At 41.3% G+C, this 20947-nt stretch overlaps 1 protein-coding gene across 1 annotated transcript; it reads left to right on the forward strand.

The window, feature by feature from the left end:
* The first annotated feature begins 5053 nt into the window (after positions 1-5053).
* SARAF (store-operated calcium entry associated regulatory factor) lies at positions 5054-20312 on the forward strand. The gene is made up of 6 exons (XM_075556734.1): positions 5054-5270; positions 12295-12473; positions 15608-16025; positions 16625-16766; positions 17139-17293; positions 19525-20312. Exons 1-6 carry the CDS (start codon positions 5171-5173, stop codon positions 19548-19550), a joined length of 1020 nt encoding a protein of 339 aa, XP_075412849.1. The 5' UTR covers positions 5054-5170; the 3' UTR covers positions 19551-20312.
* Positions 20313-20947: the final 635 nt, after the last annotated feature.

The raw sequence follows: 20947 nt of genomic DNA on the forward strand, positions 1-20947 counted from the left end.
GAAACCCAGAATCCCTTTACAGAGTTCTCACATGGATTAAGCCCTCACTGAATTCCTCTTGACTGTTAATTTGAGACGTGAATAGTCTTGTCCTTAAGCAAAGTAAGGACATTAGAAAGTGGATTACCACATTGGGCCCTTAGCCAGCTTGTTGTTAGATGTCAACGGAGTCGGTCTGCTTTAAGACAATCCTTAGTGCAGTGGTTCTCAACCTGTGGGTCTCAATCCCTTTTGAGGTCAAACGACCCTTTCACAGGGGTCGCCTGATTCATAACAGTCGTAAAATTACAGTTATGAAGCAGCAAAGAAATAGTTTTATGGCTGGGGAGTCACCACAACATGAGGAACTGTATTAAAGGGCCGCGGCATGAAGAAAATTGAGAACTACTGCCTTAGTGCAACAGAACAAACCACTGCCTGGTTCTGTATCATCCTCATAACCATTCCTATGCGCTAGTCCATTGTTACAGTCACTGTCATCCCATCTTGTTGAAGGTCTTCCTTTTCACTGCCCTTCTATTTTTTTAAACATTTTATTGGCTCATACAACTCTTATCACAATCCATACATCAATTGTGTAAAGCACATCTGTACATTCTTTTCCCTCATCATTTTCAAAGCATTTGCTCTCCACTTAAGCTCTTGGCATCAGGTCCTCTTTTTTTGCCCCTCCCTCATGAACCCTTGATCATTTATAAATGATTGTCATATCTTGCCCTGTCAGACGTCTCCCTTCACCCCCTTTTCTGTTGTCCGTCCCCCCGGGAGGAGGTCATATGTAGATCCTTGTAATCGGTTCCCTCTTTCCAACCCTCTCTCCCTCTACCCTCCTAGTATTGCCACTCACACCCCTGGTCCTCAAGGTATCATCTGCCCTGGATTCCCTGTGCCTCCAGCTCCTATCTGCACCAGTGTACATCCTCTGGTCTAGACAGACTTTCAAGGTAGAATTCGGATCATGATGGGGAAGAGGGGGAGGAAGCATTTAGGAACTAGAGGAAAGCTGTATTCTTCATCGGTGCTACTTTGTACCTGACTGGCTCCCCTAGACCCCTCTGCAAGGGGATCTCCAGGGGCAACAAATGGGCTTTGGGTCTCCACTCTGCTCTTCACCCTTCATTCACTATGGTAAGATTTTTTTGTTCTGATGATGCCTTATACCTGATCCCTTTAACACCTCATGATCACACAGGCTAGTGTGTTTCTTCCATGTGGACTTTGTGGCTTCTGATCTAGATGGCTGCTTGTTTACCTTTAACACCCCAGATGCTATACCTTTTGATAGCCGGGCACCATCAGCTTCCTTCACCACATTTGCTATGTACCCATTTGTCCTCAGCAATTGTATCATGGAGGTGTCCACCCAATGATATGATTTTTTGTTCTTTGATGCTTGATAACTAATCCCTTCGGAACCTTGTGACCACACAGGCTGGTGTGTTCTTCCATGTGGGCTTTGTTGCTTCTGAGCTAGATGGCCGCTTGTTTATCTTCAAGCCTTTAAGACCCCAGACGCTATATCTTTTGATAGCCAGGCACCATCAACTTTCTTCACCACATTTGCATACTCACCCGCTTTGTCTTCAGCAGTTGTGTCGGGAGGTTGAGCATCATAGAATGCCAATGTAGTAGAAGAAAGTATTCTTGCATTGAGGGAGTACTTGAGTGGAAGCCCAATGTCCTTCCGTCACTTTAGTAATAAACCTATAAATATAGGCACATAGATCTATTTCCCCATCCTCATATATATATTTGCATATGTACATGTCTTTGTCTAGACGTCTATAAGTGCCCTTTGCCTCCCAGCTCATTCCTCTATTTCTCTTGACTTTCCTCCTGTCCCACTATCAACTGCCCTTCTATTTTACCAAGTACGATGTCCTTTTCTAGGGACTGCTTGCTCCTGATAGCTTGTCTAAAGTATAAAGTCTGGCCTTCCTTGTTTCTAAGGAACACTGTGGCTGGACTTCTTCAAAGACAGATCTATTTGTTCTAATTGGCAGTCCAGGATGCTTTCAATATTCTTCACCAGCACCATAATTCAAATGCATCTATTCTTTGATCTGCTTTGTTCAATGTCCAACTTTCACACGTATATGAAGCAATTGAAGATATCGTGGCTTGAGCTCAGCTGCACCTTAGTCTCAAAAGTGGCATCCTTGTTCTTCAACACATCCCCTCTGTCTTTACTACAAAGGCTTTTAACAGAGACCTTAGGAGAAGTTACTATTTATGTCGACCTTGTCTATTGAAAAGATCAAACCACCACTAACTGTGAATAAACCATAGCTTTTCACTTTTCTCTGCCCTAGGGGAAGATCATCAAAGGATTCTAATAGTGAAGGCAAACAGAATTTTGTTTCACATACGTGGCACAGAGAAGAGAGATGGCCTGCCCCACCATCAAAGTTATGTCTGACAAAATCTGAAAGGCCATGCCGGATTTGGTTTTTTAAAATACAGAGGGGGTAGTGGTGTAGTTCTTAGAAGAAATGAGATAAACATGCACAGGAACTTCTGCAAAATCTTTGTCAAAAGCTTGGTGTCAAAGAGTCAGGAAGGGTCTTTTGTGATACATCAGGCCAGAGTCAGGGAGGACTCAGGAGCTCTGCTTCTGTATGCCTATTTTGGACTGAGGGAGCACTTCCTTATGTCTACCCTTGTTCTTTGTGTTTGTTCCTCCTCCATCTATCTACTCAATGTGTATGCTCCTCCTCCATCTGTTTTCCATATTGCTCAGGGCTACTTGCCCTTCCCTGTCTCCTTGGGACTTCATCGTGGCAGCATGCTGGTCAGAAAATGAATTTGAGGTACTCAAATGGCATTTGGACTATTTTAAAGTTTAGGATGTGCTATAGTTTATTGTACCAGCCTGGCTGATAAACACAAGTAAGATTAACTGAAGGGCAGAGGGATAAATGGCTCCGTGAGCCTCACCTTGGTTGTTCTGTGCCTCAGTTTAAAGGGGTACACTACCTGTGGGATGCCTAGCCTGTGGACTGTGTCGCTGTAAGTTGAGGTCCCTTTAAGCCCACATGATTGGAATGTTCATCTCTGGAGCTGGGGACTGACAGTTGATGACAGTTGGGGACCTGCCTAGCTGTTTGCTGCCTAGATATATACAGCCCAGCTCTCTCTACAGAAGGGGACTGGCAACTGGCAGTTCTCAAGCCTTGAAGGACTGCTAGTGTCTCACTGCTTTATAATTTAACTGTTAATTTCTTGTATTATCTATCTGTATATAATTTAACAGTTTATTTCTAGAATTATATATCTATCTTTATAAATATATTTATATATAATTACTAGCAATCTGGTTTGTCTCTCTAGAGAACCCTGTCCAATACAGGATTGGATGTGTGTTAGACCAGGTTGACTAGAGAAACAAAATCAGTGGCACTCATGTGTAAGGAACTCTTCACTTTATATCAAGAAGTAATTGTATATCAAGAAAACATCCAAGCCCAGTCCGACTCAAGTCCATAAATGCGATACTAGTCCATACATCCCTCTTCAGACTCACACAGCCACATGCAATGATGAAAAATGCAGGAAGATCACAGGCCAGTGGGTGCCAAGTCTTGTGGATCCAATAGCTGTGGAAACATCACAAGGCTCTGGCAGGTCTGAGTGACCAGCCAGTAGGAAGGAGAAGGCAGAGGGGGGATGTTCCCAGGACCCTCATGAGAAGGCCATGCACTCAAGGAGTCACCATCGGACTGTGACCTGATTGACCGATTAAATACCACCCCTATGCCAGCATATATCTTTAAGTTGACATGAAATATGCAGCTACCACAGGATGAAACTGGAGCTTTGTCAGGGGTCCCTTGGTTTCAAGCACTAATTCACTTTTAACATATATTCTGAATAAAATTTTGCTTGACCTCACTTTTAAAACTTCGTGATGATTCCCCCCAGGACATGCACCACCAACAAGGTACAATTATCAACACATGGTCACTGTTGTTTTATCTATATCCCCAGTCCTCACATGACTTTTTCCTATATTATTTCAAAGAAAATTTCAGGCATAATATAATTTCATCTTTAGCATTTCATAACATTTTCTGAAGGGATTTTTGAAAAAAGAACATAACTCTAGTAACCAACATGGCATCAGGATTGGGGGAAGGCTCTTGAACCAGCTGTGATATGCAGATGGCACAATCTTGCCTGCTGAAAAGAAAGAGGGCTTAAAGTACCAAAGATCAAAGTCTAGCTGTCATTATGGACTACTACTACTCAATGTAAAGAAACACAATTCTTCACAACGTTACCAACAGGCAACATTATGATAATTGGAGAAAAGTTAGAGGTTGTCAAGGATTTCATTTTCCTTGCATCCCCAGTCAACAGCCATGGGGGCAGCATTAAGAAAATCATTGGGCGAATCTGTTGAAAAGGCCTCTAAAGAGTTAAAGCTCAAAGATGTCACTTTGAGGACTAAGTGCACCTGAACCAAGCCATGGTATTTTCACTCACTTCATTTGTTATGTGAAAGCTGGACAGATGAATGGGCAAGACTGAAGAAGTATTGATACAATTGAACTCTTGTGCTGAAGAATACTGAATATTCCATGAATTGCCAGAAGAATAAAGATGAATCTTCTCTGTATTTAAAGATGAGAAACAGAACACCATTTGAACATATGTCAGGCACTATGTTAGGCGCTGAAGAAGTAAGGTTACAGAAGGTACGCGTGGAATAACCTTGGAAAGGTTATTGGACTTTAAAAATACAGCACTTTACTACGTTTAAATTTCATAGCAGGATCGCAAGCAACCTTCCCAAACCCCAGGTCAGACTACAGCGCAACAGCACTATTCTGTTCGCATCAGTCGCGATACCCCGCCTCCGGTTCCGCCCCCAGCTCGAGACTCCGCCCCCTGCGCGGGCCACCCCGGGGGCGTCCAATCAGCACTCCCGGCACGCGGAGCTCCAGGGGCGGGGCTGGCGGCGGCCACTCCGGGCCCGCTACGTGTCGCAGCGCTAGTGACAGGCAGCTGGCGCACGAATCCTCCGCAGGCTGCCTCTTTGCGGATTCTTCTTCCGTTCGCCGCGGCCCGAGCCCCCGGAGTGGCCGAGCGGGGCGTGAGAACTTCCGCAGCCCGGGTTCAGCCCCTCGAGCGCCGGGCGGTTGGTTGCGCGTCGTTTCCACCAAGCGCCATGGCCGCAGCCGGAGGGCCGGGAGACGCGGGGCGCTGGCCTCTGCTCCTCCTTTCTCTCCTGTTCTTCTCGGGCTCCGCTCTGGGCTGGAACGACCCTGGTGAGTGCTCCCGGGGTCCTCAGACCCCTCACCCTCCCTGCCTCTGACGACGAGCGGAGCCCCCCTCTCCCAGCGCCCCCATTTCTCGCTAGCCTTTCCGATCCTATTCCTAATTTCCTTCCATTTCGCTACCATTTGGGCCCTGCGCGACCCCTTTGCTGATCCCAGACGCCCTGCTGGACTAGCGGGACGGTGGGCGAGGAGGCGGGCGACGCGGTTATTCTTAACTCCCTCTTCCCCTCATTGCTTCCGACTCATTTGCTCAGGGTCTTTTCAGTCCCGGACCGACTGGCAAACTGGACGCTCACCTGCGTAGCTTGCATTGTTGCCACCGCCTGATGTCATCCTGGCTGCCTGTTGTCATGGCTGCCTGTTGCTATGACTTGGCAGTTGCCATGCCACTGGCAGCCTCTCGCACCTTCCAAATCCCACTTGGTGGACAGGGCTGTAATGCTGGTAGATGGCTTGCAGTACACTTGTCACTGTTGGTTGTCATCGAGTGGGATCCCACTCCCAGCGACCCTGCGTACAGTTCATCCCGACGATTGTTAGGTTTAATGCGGCCTTTGTGGCACTTCATCTCATCGACGGTCTTCCTCAGTACTTGACCACGCAGGTTCTCCTTCTCCAGCAACTGGTCCTTCTGAAAACACACACACACACACACACACACACACGTCCTTCTGAACACACACACGCACACACATCCAAAGTACATGAGACCAAGCCTCGCAAGTTTTCCTTCTCCAACTGGTCCTTCTGAACACACACACACACACACACACACACACACACACACACACACACACACACTCCCCCCCCACCCCGAATAAAGTACATGAGACCAAGCCTCGCCATGCTCTGTTGTAGGAAGAATTCTTAGATGGCCAGTTTTTGTGAGCGGAACTCATTCATTCATTCTCATTTTGACCTTTACAGGGAAGTATCAATCATTACACTAGGCTTTCTGAAGATGTTCCACCTTAAACGCAGAAATCAAGCGCCCCTCGTTTTACTAATTTTGGTGATAGCTGTGGAGAGTTTGTTCTTATTTATAGACGTTAATGTAATCCAAAATTTTATGGAATCATTCCATATAGTTAATAAATATATGTACATGGGAGGTGGGCTTCAAAAAGTTCGCAGAAAAATTGGAGGTAATGGGCATTTTCCCACAAACTTTTTGAAGCCCTCTTTTGTATATACATGTTCACAGAAAAAGTTTATTAGGTAAATATTAATAATGTGATAAAGTATGCATGCTATTAAATGAGAAATTATGTTAAAAGAAAGAATATTGGGAGTAACATTGTTAAGGCATGCAATGTATACCAAATTTGTATTTGTGTTCTGATTGGAAATAACATTTTTATACTAAAGCAGTTGATGTAAAAAAAAACAAAATAAAATCAGTTGATTATTTCCATACTTTCCTCTTTTTTTCCCTGAAGCTGAAATAACAAAGAAGGTGCTATTTTCAGACTCTTTGCTTTGAATAACCTGTATGGTATGCAAAGTTAATTACCAGTAAATGAGAAGCACGTTAAACTTAAATGCAAATACATCTTCCTTACTTCTTTCCTTTAAAAAAATTGTAAGATTAATGCAATTTATGGATTTGGGGAAGATATCTCGAAGAAACATACATATTATTCTTCGGAATAACTTGCTAAATTTTAAAATAATGAGTTTATTCCTTCCTTTCAATCATACGCTTCATTGTACATATGAGGGGGTTAATGTAAGTTAGGAATAAGCAATTAAAACTATATGATAGTGTGTACCACTCTGATTAATATCATCATAAAAGGAAAAAAATAACTGTTACTGACAGAATATTCTTGATCATTCACTAGCCACAGTATGCTGTTCTTGTTTTAAAGTACAAAAATTACTTTTTCATTAAAAAAATTCTTCTGTAACAGACTTGCTTCTTATAGAGAAGCAAATATTTGGTGGTGGAGGGAGCACTGTTTTGGAGACCTGCAAGTGGATATTGATTTATGTGTGGATTCCTGGTCTGTAGGCTGATGAAACTAGTAGGATATGGGTGTGGCCCCTTTGTTATTGGGTCTTTTGAACCTCTCCAGAGGAAAGATGCTGTAGGGTTATGGCAATGATACCTCAAGTGTTTATAGTGCTTGCTTACTTTTGTAGCTTATCCTTTAAATTCACCTGCAATGTGTCAGAGGTTTGTAGTTTGGATCAGCTTTAGTGCCACAGAAGAAAGGCCTGGTGGTTACTTCCATAAAGATCACAGCCAAGAAAACCCAGGGGCGCAGTTATACTCAGTAAAACATGGGGTCCCATGAGTCAGAATCAACTCAATGGCAAAAAGCAAAACCCCTTTTTATTTTTTGTCATTTAAAATCATTTTATTGGGCACTCTTACAGCTCTAATCACAATCCGTACATAACACCCATTGTGTCAAGCACTTTTGTACATACGCTGCCGTCTTCATTTTTAAAATACTTTCTACGTGAGCCCTTGGTACCTGCTCCTTATTTTTTCCCGCCTTTCCCCACTCCCCACCATGAACCCTTAATAAATTATTATTATTTTTATATCTTATATCATCTGCTGTCCCTTCATGCACTTTTCTGTTCTTCGTTCCTCTGGCGGTGGCGGTGGTGGTTATATGTCGACCGTTGTGACCGAGTCTTCCTTTCTCCCACCTCCCCCAGTTGAGTAAAAGTTCATTATGTTGAAGAATAGCCCATCTATTCCTATTTTATTGATCATTTTTTATCCGAATGGGTGTTGGATCTTATCAGATGTCTTTTATGCATTGATGGATGAGATTTTGTGATATGTTTCCCTTGTTTTATTTACTTGGTGAATTATAGCGATAGTTTTCCTAATACTGGACCATATTTACTTGCCTGGTGTGAATCCCACTTGCCCATGGTATACTATTATTGTTATGTTGATGTATTCTTTCAAAATTAAAAAAATCATTTTATTGGGGGTTCTTAACAGCTCTTATCACAATCCACACATTAATTGTTTCAATTACATTTATGCATATGTTGCCATCATCATTTTCAAAGCATTTTCTTTCTACTTGAGCCCTTGGTATCAGCTCCTCTTTTTTTCCTCCCTCCCCCACCTGATGCATTGTTGTATTCTGTTAACTAGGATTTTGTTGAGAATGTTGCTTCTATGTTCATAAGGGATATTGATGTATAATTGCTTTTTTAAATGTTTTCTTCCCTGGCTTTTGCATTATCGTTATATTTACTTCATAACACTAATTTGAGAGTATTTTTTTATATTCTAGAATAGCTTGTATAGAAATGGTATGAAATCTCTGAATGTTTGGTAGAATTTTTCAGTCAAGCGGTTTGGGATAGGACTCTTGTTGGGATTTTTATTTATATTTTGCAATTTATTTTATTTACAATGTTTAAGTTCTTTTGTCATTGGTATATCAATATTTTTTACTTCAGTCTGTGCTAATTTAGCTAAGTAACATGATTATAGAAATTTGTTCATTTTTATCTAGGTTTTCAAATTTGTTAGTACAATTCTTCAGAAAACTAAACATCAAACAAAACAACTCAAAACCACTGCCCTGGAGTTGACTGAACTCAGAGTGGCCCGATGTTATTATTACTACATGCCATTCAGTCTTCTGACTCATAGTGCCCCTCTGGGACAGCATGAAACCAAGCTCACAATTGTCATTACTGTTGGAGCCCATTGTTGTAGCCATTTGTCACTGTTGTTCAGGGCCTTCCTCTTTCACTGCCCCTCCACCTTACCAAGCATGATGTCCTTCTCCGGGGACTGATCTCTCCTGAGAACATGTCCAAGCTAGAGATCGAGAGACCAATCCCTGGAAAAGGGCCTCATGCTTGGTAAAAGTAGAAGGGTAGAGGAAAGGGGAAGGCCTTCCGCAACAATGCGTTCAGACATGGAAACTCAGCAGACAAAACCTGTGGGACACAGCAAACGTAGAACTCAAGAGGGCTATTTATAGTAAGAGATACACATACCCAAAAGTAATGAAAATCAGCACCTTGATTCAACACCTGCAACAATTTAAAAAGAGCAGCAAAGTGAGCCTATTTCACTAGAAGAGAATAAATTAAAAGACTAGAGCAGAAATAAATGAAACCTTATAGAAAGAATCCAAAGACTAGAAGGTTAATATGATCCACAAGTCAAAGCCAAATCTAACAAAGGAAGAGGAGATATAAATAACACAATAAGAAATTAAGTTAGCGACATCACAACCCCACCCAAGTCACAATGAATTACAACTTAATGTAAAAAAAACCCAAAATCCTCACTGCAGGGCAAATAAGATAACATGATAAACAGAAGACTGAAGTTATCGAGACCGGCATCTTGCTTGTATATACATTCCATTCTCATGCAAGCAGCAATCAAGAAATCAAAGGACAAAATGAACTGGAAAAATCTGCACAGGATCTCTTTACAGTGTTGAAAAGCAAGGTTACTTTGATGACTAAGGGACGCCTGACCCCAAACCTGGTATTTTCAATCATCTTTTATGCATGTGAAAATTGGGCATTGAATAAGGAAGACTGTAGAGGTATCGATGCCTTTGAATTATTATGCTGGCAAAGAATATTGAAAGTACCCTGAACTGCCAGAAGAAGAAACACATTTGTCTTGGATGAGACACTCTGTGGGAGCAAGAATGGTGAGGTTTTTGTTTCAATCATTTGGATGTGTAATCAGGAGAGCCAGAGCCTGGAAAAGGACATGGAGCTCGGTAAAAAAGTCCATGGGCAGTGAGAATGAGGAAGCCCCTCAGCAAGATGGGGATGCACAGTGGCTGCAACAGTACAGTGTGAGGGTGTTCTAATTGCACTGTCATATTTGAGCGACATTTTTGCTGGGTATGTAATTCTTGTTTGGCAATCCCCTCCCCCCGCCCATTTTGCAACACTTTTTATTTTTGCTTTCCAACACTTTTATTTTTTTCCGAACTTTTAATAAAATCATTTTATTGGGGGCTCGTACAACTCTTATCACAATCTGTACATAAATCCATTGTGTCAAGCACATTTGTACGTTTGTTGCCATCATTCTCAAAACATTTGCTTTCTACTTGAGCCCTTGGTATCAGCTCCTCAATTTTTCCCCTCCCTCCCCTCTCTTCCCTCCCCCATGAACCCTCGATGATTTATAAATTATTATTATTTTGCCATGTCTTACACTGTCTGAAGTCTCCCTTCACCCACTTTTCTGTTGTCCGTCTCCCAGGGAGGGGGTTATATGTAGATCATTGTGATCGGTTCCCTCTTTCTACCCCACCTTCCCTCCACCCTTCTGGTATCGCCACTCTCAGCACTGGTCCTGAAGGAATCATCCGCCCTGGATTCCCTGTTTCCAGTTCCTATCTGTACCAGTGTACATCCTCTGGTCTAGCTGGATTTGTAAGGTAGAATTGGGATCATGATAGTGGGGGAGGAGGAAGCATTCAAGAACTAGAGGAAAGCTGTATGTTTAATCGTTGCTACATCACACCCTGACTGGCTTGTCTGCTCCACTTTTTAACCCTTTCCTTTGAAGCACAGGGTTCCAGGATTACTGTTGCCATCCCCATCTGTTTCCTTTGGTTTCCCTCTCTCTTGTGGAGGTCTGGGTCGTGTGTCTGCTTAGTTCACCATCCTGCTGGAAGTCACCCAGTCCATCTACCTTTTCCTTCTAAAATGCTGCTGCCTCTCTTCTGGTTTTTCTGATCTTATTTGTTCATATCACCAAAACAATCAATGACCAGTTTAGTGGTATTTATGGAGGAAATACCAGAAGTAAAGAATTTTAGTATTTTTGTCATTTATAAAAATAAGCCTTTTAGTACACATTCATGAAAATGTTTCAGGAATATGCAATAACTCAGGCTACTGCAAGTAGAAGTGGGTCGAATATATGGGATCAGGTACTAACAAAATGGCAGAAGGTGGTAGTTGGTACTTCAGCTGCAGTGGGAATGGAATGGTGGTGTCGTGCCAGGCAAACCCTGCTTTTCCTGATCGTGCTTTTCCAGTTGAAGGACAGAGCAATGTCTGGAGCCCAAGATCTGCTCCTCAGAACCTGCTTGTGTCCCTCTGAGAGAACTGAAATGGCTTTTGGGATCCGAGACAATGAGGTTTTGAGACTGAGCGTTGCAGGAAACCACACCAGGGTGCGGCAGCAATAACTTCTATCCCCAAACTGTGTGGTAAATAGAAACACCCCTCGTTGTTTGACTTCCTGCATTTGAACTTCTTTGCCAATGATTTTTAATTTATGAAATATTAAAAAATGTTACAAGTGTGTTGTTTAAAACATTTTAAATATTTCAAAATATCCACTGAACAACAACTCAATACCCAATCTTATGAACTCTTCATATTTTGCCTTATTTGCTACAAATTAGAATTCTCCAGAGTCATAGGCCTTTACAACTAGAACTCAAGTCTTTGCCCTTTCTCTTTCCCGAGACACTGATTTGAACTTGGTTCCATGCATGTTTTATATTGTTACTATATACATATGTATACAATAGTAATGTGCAGTACTGTTTTATTTCCTAATTTTATAGCCACCATATGAAACATAATCTCCAATTTGCATTTTACTTAAAATGTATTTGCTGTTTTTTCTGAGTGGATCTGAGTTCACTCATTTTAACTGCGGAGGCACATTCTATTGTTTGAATAGACTAAATTGTTTTGTTGATGGACATTGAAATCAGTCCCCTTTTATGTTGTATCAACAATGCTTCATGAATAGTCTTATAAATCGCCCCCACTTTAATTAACCATTGGTATTACACAAGAGTGTGTTTCATGTTAATGAACTTTTTTTTTCTAATTCAGCAATAATTTCATGGAATTAGTAAAATAGAGGCAGGTAGGAGGCATCTGGCCTTGCCACGAAGGCGGAGGCTTTAAAAGTTGACCGTTTGAATTGTAAGCATTTCCTATGGTCAGACTTTGTTAGCCCGAATGTTTCCAGGTTGGCAAGCTACTGACTGGCTGTCCCTTTGTGTCCTACCTGTTTCAGACAGAATGTTATTGCGGGATGTAAAGGCCCTCACCCTCCACTATGACCGCTACACCACCTCTCGCAGACTGGACCCCATCCCACAGTTGAAATGTGTTGGAGGCACAGCCGGATGTGATTCCTATACCCCCAAAGTCATACAGTGTCAGAACAAAGGCTGGGATGGTTATGATGTGCAGGTAATAAGGATTCTATTATTGGTAGGCTAAATGGGATTTTTATTTAATAATATCTTTTGGGGTGTTTTGTCTTTTGGGAAGCACATATGGAAAATCTCTGGTTAACTTAAACACAACAAGAAGTCCTCCCTCTATTGTTGAGTTGGTTCTCACACGCAGTGGCAGAACTGTCCCAAAGTAGTCTCTGACGTTATGAATCGGAATGGATGCATGCTGCCCCTTCTTCCTTCTGTGGAGGGACTAGTGCCTTCAAACCCCAGGTCTTTGGGTTAGCTCCCCAACGCTTAGCCTGCTGTGCCGCCAGGACTCCGTTAACTTAAACTGTATCCCTGGAAATCAGTCCGTTTCATCTCTCTTTTTCCCCCCAGTTACATCTCTTATGGAAGCAACTTTTTCCTTTAAAAAAAAAACACCAAACTGATCAAGGGTAAGAGTACATGTGTCCCTAGTGTGCTTCAAATAGTTGATTTAAAAATTATTTTACATCTTAGGTTGGTTACCTTCAGGGAAACATTTTAATGTGCTACTGTCTTGGGATACTGGCCTTTTGCACAAAAGGCATTGCATCTCCTTGAAGGTGCAGAATTCAACACAGTCCAGAAGTGGAGCAGATTTTATAAATTAATTCAGATTCAATGTTTCTACTTTGTACTTTACCTACTTTGTAAAGGGTTTAAGATCAATAGGCACAAAAACTTGTGTCGATGATTTCCTCTTTCAGCAGAATGGCACTTCTTATTTGATGTAATCTTTATGTTCATCGACACTGTGCAAGTCACATGTAGACTCTGTGTTTACGGAGTGATACTTATTTCTTTAATAATTGTACCCCACGCAGCATTGCCAATTGCATCATAGAGTCCTCCTCCTTATTGAAAGCAGGAGAGATCTTACTCCTATTTTCCTTTTAAATTACCCAGATAAGTCTTCGTGTAAAAAAAGAAAAAAGAGGGAGACATAATTCATGAAATATACCTTGAGTTTATGGTACTTAGAAGTATGTAAGATGGGCTCACCATCCTCCTAACACAGATTTCAGGGGAGGATTAAATGGTAGTCACAGCACGGTTTCCAAAAGTCATGTCTGGAGAAGACTTAAGGGAGAAGGTATTAGTGCTGTATCTGGCAGCAAGTGTAAATTTTTAGAGGCAAAGAGATAGAAGGTAGCATGGGCAAGAGCTATTTTGGAGCTGATGAAAATAATCCAAAATTCCTTGCGGTGATGGTGCACAATTCTGTAGCTATACTAAACACCACTGAATTTTGCACATTAAATAGATGGGTTTTACAGTACGTGAATTTTATATTAAGCTGTTACAAACATAAGTAAATAGGATATTTCAACTTTGAGAGAAAAATTTGGTACAAAAACTTCTAGAAAGGCAATAGCTTATATCTTCAAATATTTAAAGAAGTGTATTTTCTGTTTTGCTCAAAATACAGTTACAGAAGTTAAAGAGTAAACGTGGGTACATATATTTTTTTATTACTGTGAAAGCTTTTGAGGCTAATATGGATTCTTTTGAGTTTTTCTGAGTATCTTAAAAAAATAAAACAAAACTTAAGAGGATTAGATAAAAGTGGGCTCTGAAGCATTGGTCCATAGTTTTATAGCATTTCCATAGAAAAAAAATTGCCCCATAAGAGAATACATATCTGATCTTTTAATATATTATGCTTAGTATGATTCCATCTTTAGAAATATCTGATTTTTAAATTTTTAAATTAAAAAACCCATTTAAAAAAATTAATTGGTAATACATATGTCACATCACTCCATAGATCAGCCATGTGAAGCAGAACTGCAATTGCTACCATGATCATCCCCCAAACACTCCCCTTCTTCCCAGACTCTGACACTGTCTCCCTTCCACCACCCCACCACACCCCTGCACCTCCTCCTCCCCGCCCTCTACTGCCCCGCTGCTCCCACAGGTCCCTCAGTCCTGGGCCTCACACCAAACACAGAAAACCATGAACCACAATTTCAAGAGGGTGCCCTCCAATGACAATACCTCTGAGATACTCCCCAACATAAACAAACATACAATAGCAGCTGACAAGGCCCCAACTGTTCAAGTCAGATCCATGCCCTTCGGCCTCCATAGGATAATATTTTATTGTGCTTTTATTGAAAGTTTACACAGAAGATTAAGTTCCTGTTTAGGAATTTTTACATATCTTATTCATGGGCATCTTATTGTTTTTATCAGCTTTCGTAGTTTGTTTCCAGTCAGCTGGTTTCCCCACGCTCTTGCCTTACTGTCCTCTTTGCTGTAGAGTAAGTGTTGGCTTCTTGGTCTCAGACGATTGTGTACAAAGGAGCACAGTGCTCAAGGGTGTTAGTCTTTGGGAGCCAGTCTGCTATTTGGCTAAGATGACTTCATGGAATAGTTTTGGCTCAAGAATTAAAGAGCACCTTAGGGTGATAATCCCTGGGCAGTGATCTAGTCTCAACTAATTCAGTAAATTTGTATTTTTTTAAAAATGTATGTCTTCTTCCGTGTTTGACTCCCATTCTGTCAGAATCCATCTGCTATGTTCCTGATTAGAACAGTTGGTGGTGGTAGCAACTATCTAGTTCTTAGGGCCTCAGGGAGGATGAGGTGTGGTTTGTGTTGACTTTTAGCATTTAGGACTAGTTTCTTTTCTGGATCTTTGATTTCAATTTTTTTTACTCCAGGCACATAGAGACTGATAGTTGTATCTTAGGTGAATATTCATAAACTTTAGAAAAATCTACCTTTTTAAAGGACAAATTTTGAACACAGTGAGGAAAAGGTGACATTTAAAATATTTGCTTTAATTTTTATAATTGTGAAACACTTGATAACATGCCAAGGAATATAAGATCCTGGGAGGACTACAGGGCGAGGCTAGACTGAGCACTCAGGCCCCACTGCATCGTATAAGAAGTGGACCCTAACAGCGTTAGTGTTAGGGAAGCCCCACTTGGTCTGCCTCTGTCATGGGACTTTTTGTCTCGAAATTTGATGAGCATTCCCTTGCTTGAGCTTGCAGGTGTAGGACACATGTGTGTGTATGTATATGGATGCATATGTGTGTATATAGATTTGCCCTGTATAAGTTAAAAGTCTTTGATCCCAGTAACCTGTTTCTGTTGCGATTCACAGTGGGAGTGTAAGACTGACTTAGACATTGCGTACAAATTTGGGAAAACCGTGGTGAGCTGCGAAGGCTACGACTCCTCTGAAGACCAGTATGTGCTGCGTGGGTCCTGTGGCTTAGAGTATAATTTAGATTATACTGAACTTGGCCTGAAGAAACTGAGAGAATCTGGGAAAAGCCACGGCTTCAACTCTTTCTCTGATTATTACAACAAGTTACACACTGCAGATTCCTCTGGCATGAGCGGCTTGATCACCATTGTGGTGCTACTCGCTGTTGCCTACGGAGTTTACAAGCTGTTCCTTAGTGATAGTCACGACTCTCCTCCTCCATATTCTGAGTATCCTCCATATTCCCCCCGATACCAGAGATTCACCAACTCTGCAGGAGCCCATTCCCCAGGCTTTAAGCCCGAGTTCACAGGTAGGTTTCTCGGATTGGTGGCACTTAGTAGGATAGATCTGAGGCAGTGAACTCAGCTCATTTCTGAAAAATAGAGGCTTCAAAAAATTTTTTTGATAAATGGAATCAAAAGATAATAGCATATGGCATATTTTACGTGGACTCTTTGAAGCCCCCTGGTTGTATGAGAAACCAAAACGTATTTCCTGTCTAATTTTCACTTTCAATTTCTTTTACATCTTTGCTTCTTTATGAAGTTACACTGTAGTTACTGTTTTTAAGAGAGCATGATTATAAATCATCCTAATTAGAAACCCTTGATCAGATTTGGTGATAGGTACTTGTTATGTAATTCCTATCACACACCACACACAAAAATTAATCCCTTAAGCATTGTAGATTGTACTGTAAAAAGTAGACAATCTAAGCTTTCCAAGAGGACATAGGTGCCCAATTCTTTACAAGTATACTTTTCTGTATAAAACTTGTTTATAAGTTGAGGCCTGCTTATTATTAATAGATAGTTCAGATTAGATAATTGAAATGTCTTATCTTCGCTTTGATAGCCTGTGTTCTGCGTGAATGAGGATGGACTGTAAATAAATCATTTCCATGTGCAGGACCGCAGACTCCTGGCTTTGGTGGAGTTGCTGGTTTCGGCAGTCCATTCACAGGACAGCAAGGGTATGAAAATTCCGGACCGGGCTTCTGGACGGGCCTCGGCACTGGAGGACTGCTAGGATATTTATTTGGCAGCAATAGGTACGCTTTTCCTTCACTCATTTGTTTATTAAATCACCTTTTCTTTAGCAACTTTTTTGTTTTGTTTAAAGAAGATAAATTATAGTAACATGATTCTACTCAACTAGACCAGGTGGAGAACTGGAAATCCATTAGAACAAATCCCCTACTTTATTTTTGGGGCTACCACAGTTTCATTTTGGGGATAATGTTAGCCAGTGCTAGATTAGACTGCTAGTCTAAAACCAGGTTGTGTTCCTCAAGGGAAAATAGTCTATTTATGCTAATCCTGATATACCAGGACAGTTAGAAAAACTCCCTTGATTGTTCAGGAACAGGAATGTACTTTAGAAACGTAGTGAAATTGCCCACTTCATTTTCATGTCTTTACAGAGCAGCGACACCCTTTTCAGACTCATGGCACTACCCAGCTCATCCTTCCTCATACTCCAGTGCCTGGAATAGTCGTGCATACTCACCACTGCGTGGAGGCGCAGGGAGCTACTCAGCGTATTCAAGCTCAGATGCAAAAACCAGAACAGCATCAGGTAAGAAAAAAGAACATTGATGCTCCTAATAGGTAGCAGTGACGAATGGAGATATTTTTGGAACTTACAAGGAAGATACAGTATGTATTTAACGATTGTGATATTACATGGCATCCTACCCAAAATGCTAAATAATGGAGCTTGAAATATAATTCAGATTTATTCTTATTTTACCACTTCTAAACACTTAAAGAAAAAATCAAATAGGATTTGTTTTACCATAATTTCAGCTATACTACTAAGCAAGGTTTTGATTTAAAGCTCCCCACACCTTGTTCAATCCTATGATCACTAAGTTCTGAATTGGATTAAGTGGAAGTTAGAAAGTTTAAAATTCACTGAACATGTATAGAGTTTTATTGAAGTGGTTAATGGTAGTAGGGCAGGAGGAAAGTCAAGGGAGATGGAGGAAAGAGCTAGGAGTCAAAGGGCATTTATAGAGGTCTAGACAAAGACATGTACATATGCAAATATATATATGAGGATGGGGAAATAGATCTATGTGCCTATATTTATAGGTTTAGTATTAAGGTGGCGGAAGGATCTGGGGCCGCTGCTCAAGCACTCCCTCAAGGCATGCATACTTCTATTAAGTTGGCACTCTATGATGCTCACCCTCCTGACACAACTGCTGAAGCCACAGTGGGTGAACAAGTAAATGTGGTAAAGAAAGTTGATGGTGCCTAGCTATTAAAAGAGATAGTGTCTAGGGTCTTAAAGGCTTGAAGATAAACAAGCGGCCATCTAGCTCAGAAGCAACAAAGCCCACATGGAAGAACACACCAGCCTGTGTGATCACGTGGTCCCGAAGGGATCAGTTATCAGGCATCAAAGAACAAAAAATCATATCATTGGCTGCACACCTCCATGATACGATCGCTGAAGACGGCCATCTAGCTCAGAAGCAACAAAGCCCACATAAAAGAAGCACACTAGCCTGTGCAATCACGAGGTGCCAAAGGGACCAGGTATAAGGCATCATAATTATATATACCATAGTGAATGAAGGGGGAAGTGCAGAGTGGAGATCCAAATCCCATTTGTCAGCCACTGGAGATCCCTTCACAGAGGGGTTTAGGAGAGGAGATGGGTCAGTCAGGGTGCGATGTAGTACCATTGAAGAACACAACTTTCCCCCAGATCCTGGATGCTTCCTCCCCCCAACTACCATGATCCGAATTCTATCTTGCAGGACTGGATAGGGCAGAGGTTGTACACTGGTGCATATGGGAGCTGGAGGCACAGGGATTCCAGGGTGGATGATACCTTCAGGACCAGGGGTGTGAGGGGCGATACTGGGAGAGTATAGGGTAAGCGGGTTGGAAAGGGGGAACCAATTACAAGGATCCACATGTGACCTCCTCCCTGGGAGACGGACGGCAGAGAAGGGGGGGAAGGGAGACTGTGGATAGGGCAAGATATGACAAAATAAGAATCTGTAAATTATCAAGAGCTCATGAGGGAGCGGGGAGTGAGGAGGGAGGGGAAAAAAAAAGAGGACCTGATGCAAAGGGCTTAAGTGGAGAGCAAATGCTTTGAAAATGGTTAGGGCAAAGAATGTACAGATATGCTTTATACAATTGATGTATGTATATGTATGGATTGTGATAACAGTTGTATGAGCCCCTAATAAAATATAAAAAAAGTATTTTGTATGAAGCAAAGGTCTCAGATATCTATATATGTATAGATAAATATATATGGGATACCCCTGCAAACCTGATGCTCATTTGTTTTTTTAATGTGAGGGGGATAGTGCATTTGGAGCTCATTCCACCAAGTCAGACTGTTAATCAAGCTTTCTAAAATGTTTCTAAGAATGGAATCACAGATTTGACCAATGTAATGGAGAGTATTTTGAAGGTGATAAGGTTTTGTAAAAAATTTAAATACATAGCTTTGAAAAAAATCCTGATTTTTTTGGGGGGTACCCCTCATGTAATGTGTAATGTATGAATATATATTTCTTTCTAAAGGTCAGTAACTAGATCGAGTATATTAATGTGTAAGGTATGAAGTGGAGGATCATGTGGAGATTGCGTAAACCTGGTGATGACTGGGAGATGTGGGGCTGGCTTACATTTTTGTCCTTCCAAGGCCTGCTGCACTGGCCAGCACCTCCTTTCTACTTCTCAGAGTCTCGTAATTTACTAACAATAAATGACTTTTGTAATTTTTTAAGTAAGTTTTGGGCACAAAAGAGTAATGTAATTTTTACTTTTTCATTCTAGCGTATGGAGGTACCAGAAGAAGATAAGAAAGTAGCAAGTTGAAGTCAGACGTTGGATGCAAACTTTGTGATTCTTTTCCATCACGTTCTCTCTTCACCCGCAAAGTGCTACCTGCTAACCACTGGGGAAAGGGAGTATTAAAAAGTTCCGTGGTGTCTTGTCCTGTATAGCTTTTTGTATTTTATTATTTGAGGTCAAGCATTGCTATGCGATCAGATGTTAAGGTAGAGAGCTGTGAATGTTAGTGTGACGCGCAGATGTGTAGTGAGTGTAGTTTTGAAAATGATAATTACTGTGGAAGGCTGGAGATGCATTGCTTAGTTTCCAAAACCTGTAATGCCGTAAGAAGCATTCAGAACGGAGGTTGTATACCAGTAGACGCTGAGTACAGAGCATTCCAATCTTGAGGTTTTCACTGATGTACTTTAAGGTAACAATATTAGCCTCTCTGTTTGGTGTATTGCTTTGGTGTTTGCTGTTTTTCGAACATTTAACCATGCTTCAGGCTACTAATTCTACTAATCTGTGGGTTCTCATCACTCTGAGCTCACGAGCTTTGAAACCTCCCTAGGGTGGGGATGGTCTATTCTGGAAAGGGAAAAGTACCTTTGTAGGAAAAGGTAGAAAGTGATCATCCTAAAGGTTGTGAACAATTGTGTGCTGACAAAATGGTGTGCTTCAGCAAATCTTGTAATAGTAAAAGCATGTAGTTCTTTGTGGAATTTCAAATACTGCTGTAACCATCTGTTTCAATCATACATTAAAAAGACTGAATTAAAATAAAACAAGGATTCTGGAGTTTCACATTTTTTTTAATATCAGTCCCGACACAAATTGGTATTAAGTATTTTACTCTCTCATGCAGAACTTCTATTTCCCATCTATCGGAATTCCCCATCGCGCTCCTGATGTTGCCAGGTGTCACTGAGTCCTCTGTAGGACAGAATGAAACACTTCCTATCCTCTTGCCTTCCTCACATTTCTTATGGTTGAGCCCCTTGTTGCGCCCACTGTGTCAATCTATTGCTTTGAACGTTGTCGTCCTTTTCACTGACCTATTTTATGAAGCATGATGTCCTTTTCCAGAGACTGGTCCCTGATAGCATGTCCAACGTGTGAGTGACAGTCTCACTGTCCTTGCTTCCAAAGAGCATTTTGATTGTACTTTTTCCCAGACAGATTTGCCTGTTTTTCTGGCAGTCTAAAGGTACTTAGGGTGTGATCATTTGGTAAATGTTTTAACAAGTAATTTAGGAATGGTGTGGGAGAATCTAAAATTGCTTCCACTTTTTTTTTGTAATGCAAGCTTCTCATAGTATCACCCAAAATTAATTTCACAGTTAATCTTAATCAAGCTCTGTAAGCCTTTTTTTCTGTTTGCTTACCAAAGCATGCATGCAGCAACCATTTATCTGCCACTGGT

Source organism: Tenrec ecaudatus, chromosome 8, assembly GCF_050624435.1.
Source record: "Tenrec ecaudatus isolate mTenEca1 chromosome 8, mTenEca1.hap1, whole genome shotgun sequence".
Lineage (NCBI taxonomy): Eukaryota > Metazoa > Chordata > Mammalia > Afrosoricida > Tenrecidae > Tenrec > Tenrec ecaudatus.